At 36.7% G+C, this 8256-nt stretch overlaps 1 protein-coding gene across 2 annotated transcripts in view; it reads right to left on the bottom strand.

Moving 5' to 3' along the window:
- Positions 1-795: 795 nt before the first annotated feature.
- EFNA5 (ephrin A5) overlaps positions 796-8256 on the bottom strand; it is a gene marked incomplete at both ends in the record, with an annotated part of 204837 nt that continues 197376 nt past the window's right edge. Inside the window, 3 exons of one of the 2 annotated variants that reach the window (XM_080638701.1) lie at positions 796-917; positions 5944-6024; positions 6414-6479. In XM_080638701.1, the coding sequence (XP_080494827.1) occupies positions 796-917; positions 5944-6024; positions 6414-6479 (269 nt within the window). The remainder of the gene's footprint in view (positions 918-5943; positions 6025-6413; positions 6480-8256) is intronic. The other variant, XM_080638702.1, reaches the window with a different exon arrangement.

Raw genomic sequence — 8256 nt, 5'->3', positions numbered from 1 at the left:
AAAATAAAATAACCCGGTGTGCAATATCCCCTTAAAACGAAATAACAGAGGCACTCACACCCCCAGTGAAGCTTCCTAAATCCAACCTTGCCTTCTGCATGCCAACATTCCTAAATATAAACTTCTTTGTCTCACCAAAAGACAGCATTTCTACTCATGAGCACAAACTCTACTGTCAAAGATGTTTCAAGACAGTCCTGTAAGAAACATGGCCATTCCCTATCCGAAGCCTGTTCACTTAGAAACTCCTGGAGGAAATGGTATTGTATCTATTCTTAATATTTCCCCTCCAGTCCTGACATGGTGACACGATGCCTTGCATGATCATCTTACAGTGCTGAATGAGAAGGCATAAATATTGTATCAGAGAAAAACTCTCTCAGGCTTTAACTCACTTTCCTTATCCTTCACTGACTGCATCTGCCACTGTTCTTCCTTGTCCACATATGGATGACACAGTGAGCTAACAGAGGTGACTTCTTAAAGGAGAATGCAGAGGAAAATAAGAATCACTAGTGTCACTATCATAGTTTGGCATTTTCATTTGGAGTCCTTTTATTTATATGGAGGGGTTAAGAAAGTCAAGGGTAGGTAGGGGTGGGTGCTGAAGCTAGTTATCCCCTTCAAATTTTTGCTGAGTTCAGGCTAAAGGGAGAAGAAAAGGGAAAAAGGAAAAATAACAATTTGACATCTGCAAAAACAATAAAGTCCCTTTCCTGGGATGATGAGTTAGGTGGATCTTTGATGTTCCAAGACCCTCGTATTTTCTGTGACGGGTTGCCGGAGCATACTGTGCTATAATATCAAAAGCATTGCCAGGAGGAACAATAGAGTTGCCAAAAGCTGGCTCGGTATCCTTGGTGTCTGTGCCGCGTTCTCACCACGGGATGGTTCAGCTGACTCATGTACGGTATCATCTGTTCAAACACAAAGCATATATTCCAATGAGATTTTGCATCCTTAATAAACTCTCACTGAGCCGACAACTCTAAGTAGATTTCAGTGCCTTTATGAAATAGGGCAATGAACCTTGTGCTGTCACTGACTTTCACAAGCGTATAATATCTCATTATGTAACCAACCTGGGGCCAAGTCCTGCATTTCTTACTGGCAAAACTCCCACTGAAGACCAGAGGAGCAGAAAGTAAGTCTGATTTCAGTATGTTGAGGAATGAATGATCCCTCTTCTAATAAAACACTGTAGCTCTTTGGATGGCTTATTAGATAGCAATGTCAATAGGGAGGCAGCTAAATAAAAACACCTGATTTTCAAAAGGCTTTGAAGAAGAGCTGAACGTGCTCAGAATTAATTTCACAGTTAATCCCCTTACTGAGTTACAGATTTTGGGTCCTGAATTTGAAATGACAGCCTGTAAGCTCAGGCATATATTCCACTTCCACACATGAAATTTCCACTGAAGCGTACCACATCTAGGGATGTAGAGGGGGTATAAGATCAGTCTCCCTTTCTTGAAAGAGAATTTTAAAGGCTAACACATGATAATCTCCAATTTTATAGAACATATTAAATCTGGAAAACCTCGCGGTTAACAGACTACCTTTTATGGTACAACACACACACCCCACCCCCCCACCCCCCGATTTACATATACACTGCTAAAACTAATGGAAAAAAGAACCAGCTGAATTAGGTAAACATACTTATACGTTAGTGGCAGAAGAGAACACAGTAGCGAATACTAAATTTATGATACCAGATAAAGCTCTGTTTAGTTTTTGCTAACCAAAGATCAGCCTTAAAGCTACAGCTTGTAACATAAATGTTGGTAGGTGAAGTAAAATTCAACTTCAGTGCTGTTATAGGTATGATATTTTCCTCTGCAAAGTCTTCTATATCCACAGTTATCTAATTTGACTATTTACAAAGTAATCTGTCTGAAGCTTGCCATAAAAATTCATCTCTGGATTTGTATTTTCTTAGTACCAAATGAATTAAATAAGCTAAACCTTTTTAGGAAGTATGAAGTGGCCTCAAAATTTATTCTTGAGTTATTTGAGAGTGCCTAAGTTTCCAGGAAGGTTAATAGTATCTCACTACTTAGTGTAATAAACTCCCCCATTTTGTGAGATATGTTGACTTATCTGTGATGTATCTGTCTTATAGCTCCCATCTCAACCAACTGCACTGCCAGAATGGCCCTGGGTGAGAGCTTTGCAAGTCCAGTTAAAGTCGAGTCAGGACACTCAATGTGAGTGTCAAAGGCTTGAGTCACGGGATCACCATGCTGCTTTGGCATGGACCCTTCCATGTTACTTTGCTTTAAGTAGGAACAAGATCCCTTCTTTCATAACCTTGACACCTAGCACAAAAGCAGGTAGAGCACTTAGCACAATTTAAGTTAATAGGCTCTTCAGCCCCGGTTCAGTTACACAGAAAGATGCATAGCAATTTGGATTAGCAATTTATCACGGGTTTTTTTCTCAGTCCTAACTGATGCTATGATCATATTAAGCTTACCAACAGGTCTTTAGGGCTGCTCAAGGCGAAAGTATGAAAAGCAAGCACTGATCAGCTGTAAATATATTCACATTTGTAAGAAAAGGACATCATCAGATTACAGTCCCACTGATGACAGTGGGAGAGGCTGGCTGGAATGACTTTGGTTACAGTTCTTCACCATGTATGGCAGGGAGACCTTACCAGGCACTTCAGCCCTGAACAAGGCCCTTTGAGTGAATGATGGCGATTGAAATGTTCCAGTTTCAGCTGCTGCGAGTATCAAAAGCTGTTTCACATTTCACTTCTGAATTACACTTCTGTGCTTTGGTGACAGTGCAACGAGAGTACAGTATTTCACAAAAGCAGCTCCTAATTAAATCATACTCTAAGAAGTTATGAGGAAAAAATATCCCTATTGTAACTGTTAACTCTTCTTTCATATATATATATATATATATATATATATATATACAGAGAGAGAGAGAGTCAATTCTTCCTGATTTGGAAACATTTACTCACTGCTGATGAACTAAAACTGCAGAGAATGATGTGCACTACCTTCCACCTCTTGCATCACAGAATTGCAAATAAGCCTGAATTTGCAATGTCGAATGTCAACAGTTTTGTTCTAATTACATTCATGAGTAAGCACTAAAACACAATAGGGCAAAACTAGTGTAGAGCAGTAATAAATTCTCATTCACTTTGACTATCAGATACTGCAATGACTGGAACACAGGCTACTGTTAAAAAAAAAATAACAAAACCGCCCTAAACTGAAAAGATTACTTAATTTACATGAAAAATACGGAGATCATCTGTGGTGCCATTTTTATAAAGCCATTCTTCACAGAGGAATTAATTTTTACATAACATTAATGGGTTCCTTTCAAGAAATCATCTGGGTTTTCTGCTAGCGCAGTCCCAAGGTTTCTGCACTTGTACATTAGAGCACTTGGTTAATCTGTGTTCTCAAAATCATATACAAATATGATTTTCCTTGAAGGTGCAGAGTTGTAACACTGCACAATATTTAATGCTTGGGGAAAAGGTATTGCTTTATTTTTAACACTGAAGGCAAGTGATGAAGGGTACAAAATTTGTGCTTAAAATCTGAAAGGTCACTGCTGAAGACTAGGAATGCAAGCAGAAACTAGAAAAAAGTATTTCAACTGCCATGAATTTTCTTGATCACATAGCTTTACGTCATATGCTTCAGATATAGATTTTCCAGGTATGCACAGCTGCAATTTTTGTTAATGACTTTTTATTATTATGAATGAAGAGAGGGGGAGGACATGAATAGGCCAATTACTTTTAGTCTCTTCTGAAACAAGTGTGATCTCTATAGATCATTTTCCTATAAATTCCTGAACTAACCAATGTAATTACAAGTGCTCAAAAATTACACAAATGATGATTCTTAAAAGAAAGGTGATAGTAAGTAATCTGCTGAACATGACCCTCTTGCCTCCCAGTTCTTCTGTCTACTGTGGAAGACAGTGGCAGGCTAGGGGAGAGCACAGAAGCAGAAGATGCATGTCAGGAGCAGGTAAATTAGTACATGACACAGATCACATGCAACAAGATCCACCAAGATAGTGGCAAGTCTAACAGCCTAATAATAGAAAAGTGTGACAGCTGTTGGCAGATCTAGGAATGACTGATTATCTAATGGTGACCTGTCCAAATAATAATGCAAATAAATACTGATGTCAGGAGTGGAAACTTTCTGCTACCAAACCTTCTCATTAAATCTATTATTTCCCACTGGTAACAAAAGCAGTATTTCATCTCAGACTGCAAGATGCTCTTTGCATGACTTTTGTTCGCTGGTTTTTCTACTGTTTTCTAACAATATGATTTTGTGATGGTGCTAGTTAGGTATAGCCACTCAATGGGAAGTTAGCAGCACTGCTGTAAGAAAAATGTTTAACAAGTTCACTAAGATCAGGCATATAGCACTCAGATGATCTCTTTTGCAAACAGGAGAAATGCACATTAATTTGCCCAAGTTCACCAAATGACAAAACGTACAGAAGTGAATTGAATTCCTAGATTCATAGGTTACTTAGAGGTAGCGAAAAATCATCCTAATGCTTTCTGTAGAAGAATGCTGTTAAGAAATGTACAAATATATCTTAATATAAATGCACTCTCCTTGCATCTACCTTTGCTTAGAGAACATCTTTGATTCTAAAACCTGAAATTTTTAGGAGAGTTCCAAAAATTCTCTTAAAAGAAAAGTAATAAAATCTATTGTGCACCCATAGGTAAATCATTCAAACTGGACGACTTGTGGAAGCATTATTTATACTTCTGTATAAATAATTACTTTTAATTAAAGAAAATGCAAATAACAAAGAGAAAAAAAAAAATATGCTGCTTCACACCAAAGAGGAAGTCTCTTTCAAACAGCAGAAGAAGGGGAGAAAAAAAAAAAGAGATACTGGTAATCTGTTCATCATGGTATGTACTAAATGGTATGTGTGTAATTCTTTTCTGGTATTTTTTTTTTTTTTTTTAACTATGTATATTAATTATTGAGGCTTGAATAAAACATGTGAGTAATGTGTAGGTACATATAAAATAAACAGTTAGTACTACTATTACAAATATGCTTTCTACATATACAACCAATTTTAATGTCATGAGCCATCCCATTCAACTTGGTGGGATTACTCACACCCCTAGAATTAAAAATGCTTCTAGCTGTCATAAATCTGAGCTATAAAAGCCACATACATGCACTTTTCACACAGGAAACACATTAGCTTGTGACGGTGGAGGTTAATGTAAATTTACCCTAGGTTATTAAAGGGCTTTATCATAGTAGGTCTTATTCTTAAGGCAGTGTTTTGCAAAAAAGGACAGAAAAGACAAAACTTAAGTTTGTTTCACTAAAAACAGGATAGGAATTTATAGATATTAAGAGTGTGTGTGTGTGTGTGCATACATGTAAAAAATTATACTTTGCCTAACCAAATATACATAAAATGTATATAATTTTAAAGGACTAATTGCTTACTTACACAGTCAGATGCACACTTATGTCATACACTAGCATTAAATAAGCAGTGATTCTGTTTTTCTGAAAGTCTTTTGAAAGCACATAATAAATGAAGTTGTGCCCATTGACTATTTCTAAAACTTTGGGCTCAGTTAGTAAATAGAGTCTCGCCAATGAGCTGGGGTTTTGGCTTGAATGGGCCAGTGACTTCAGGATACTGGAAAAAAATCTTATACTGGCACATACCATATTTTATTAAACCACGTCACCCAAGAAACAAATAAAGCAACATTTTCCTCCCCTGCATTAAACAACGACACAGGAAAGCATAAGCAATATTAGCACTGCTAGAAATGTGCAAAAGTGGAGCAGTTGTACCATGCAAAGCATGCAGAGAGAAGAGAAAAAAAAAGTACTGAAGCACCAGGGAGATACACACATTTGTTAAAAGAGATTCTCTAAGCATACTAACCTGCTGGTTCTAATGAATTTTCTACTTTGTCGTTAACATCGAAAACACGATCATGAACACCTATAGTTTTCATACAGCTGTCTATAACAAAAATAGAGATAACAGCCAAATATGTTAGTGAGACCCTTAAACTCCCCACTTTCCTTTTTTCCTCTCTATTGTCTCTCTATTTAGTATATATAGTTAAGCATATTTATATTTTAAAGTCTGTGGCACTTGACCAAATGCCAGTATAGCCTTCCACTTGCACAACAGTCTAAGAAACAACAAGTTAGCAACTGCCATATAATTAAAACAAAGCTTTATGAAAAATAATAAGAAAATACGATCAAAATCATAGCACAAATGTTGCTGTACAGAACAGATACACAAGATTTAACAGTAAAGTAAGATTTACTGCTGTTTACTAGACCACACAGTAAAGCATGCGCTACAAAGCTACTCTTGGAAGCTTAATCTGAAGAACTTACTTGCTGGTCGCACAAAGACCTTAAGCTTTAGACAGGATCTCCTTCCATTATCTGGGATTGCAGAAGCTGTAAATGGGAAAGAAGGAAAGACAAGTGGAAAAGTAAGAAAGTGAAAATTAAAATCATTTTTTGTGCTAAAATAACATATCCTTTACCTCCCCTTCATCTGAAGGGCTGGAGACATTTCAGACTCTGATGGTAAGGACTTCGAGTGCACAAAATATTTTGATTATGAAAAGCACGGAAAGAACTGCAGATTTTATTCTAATCCCTTTTTTGATTATTTTACATGGTAGAAGTGAAGCACATGGTATTTTCAGTGTTTCATTATCTCCTTTCACCTTTCCACACCTTTTTCTCAAGAGGTTGTTTAATATGGTTTCTGCTGTAATGCAGGTGTCTGCTCTGAAAAAATACACTTCAAAATAATTAAGATCACTTAGAGAAAAGCTAGTCTTGGCTTCAGCAACCTAAAAAGGGATGAAAAATCAAAGGTACACTGCAGGTGACAATGCTAAAAATAGAACTATGTATATACTCCCAACAAAAGTAGAAATACATGCCATTAAATTAATAGTCAGCCTCCATATGTTCCAATACATCTGCCTTTGTTGAGAAAAGACTTACACTGCTTCAGTAAAAACATGATTCCCCATGTTCCATAACTAACAAACCAAAACCAGCTTATTCCTTCTTTGTGTCCTACCTCATAACTGTCCATTCAAAGTTTTTAATTTTAAGAGTACTTACTGAAAAAAAGTGAAAACATAATGTCTAATGTAAAAGATCATACACATAAGACTAGTGCCAGCACCCAGTCATTTCCCAGGAATACATGCTGCTGTGAAAATTTCCTTTCTAGAACTATGCTTGCCTCAAAAGGCATGATTATAGAGAAATGTGCCAGTCTGTCACCACAGACTGGATTCCCTAGTGTATTATCTGACAATATGAACACACCGATAACTTTCACCAGTGTCTGCAATTTTGAAATTGTACATTGGCATCCAAGAAACTTGACCTGGGCATTCAGATTTTCACTTCTGAAAAACTATTCATATCCATGGTTTTTTTACCCTTGCAAAAAACCTCAAAAGCTATAGCTGAAAATGCTGCCTGCAGCACTCCAAAGTAATTTTTGTTTCATTACATAGTTTCCCCCATAACTAACAAAGCTATGTATTAGGACAGAATAAGTTGGTTTTTGTAGCAAATGGCAACTATTGGAGACTGTCATGATTTACAAAAGATGATTGGGCTGGCAACATGCTAGTTTGTTCTGTTTATCACCGTTTCATCCATTTTTTCTTAATTTTGTCCAGTTTGTGACAAATAACAAATAAAATGTTTTTTACACAGACACAAATCTCATTGTCTTCATGCTAATCTTACACTTGAAGGGCTCCTCAACCAGCTAGAAATAAATTCCCTTTGTCTTTGATGATGTGCTTCCAAGACAGACATCAGCTTTTTCCTAGAAAAACTTCCCAAGAACTAGAAAATTCAGTACAAACACAAAAAAGGAGCAAAGTAAAGAATCCAGTATAGCCAATGCTGTCGGTCTGCACCTGTTGGGAAGTGCTTGAAAAATTGCTTCCCTCTTTTAATCAAAAGACAAAAGTGTGTAGAAATGATATTCACCCTTCACAACGACAAGCAGTTAAGAAGTGTTAACAGCTGGCTTTGCTATAGGCTCTTACTAAATCAAAATCAGAAAAACTCTTTTTAATGACATTTACAGTAACTGGTGTGTTAATTAGGGCACAATATTTGCACTCTGTGGTTATATTCAGGAAATTGTGTCCTTTCTGTGGCTCTGATTGAATATATGCAACTGGCTAAA

Source organism: Psittacula echo (genome assembly GCF_963264785.1).
Source record: "Psittacula echo genome assembly, chromosome: Z".
Lineage (NCBI taxonomy): Eukaryota > Metazoa > Chordata > Aves > Psittaciformes > Psittacidae > Psittacula > Psittacula echo.
This window is presented reverse-complemented; position numbering and strand designations above follow the sequence as displayed.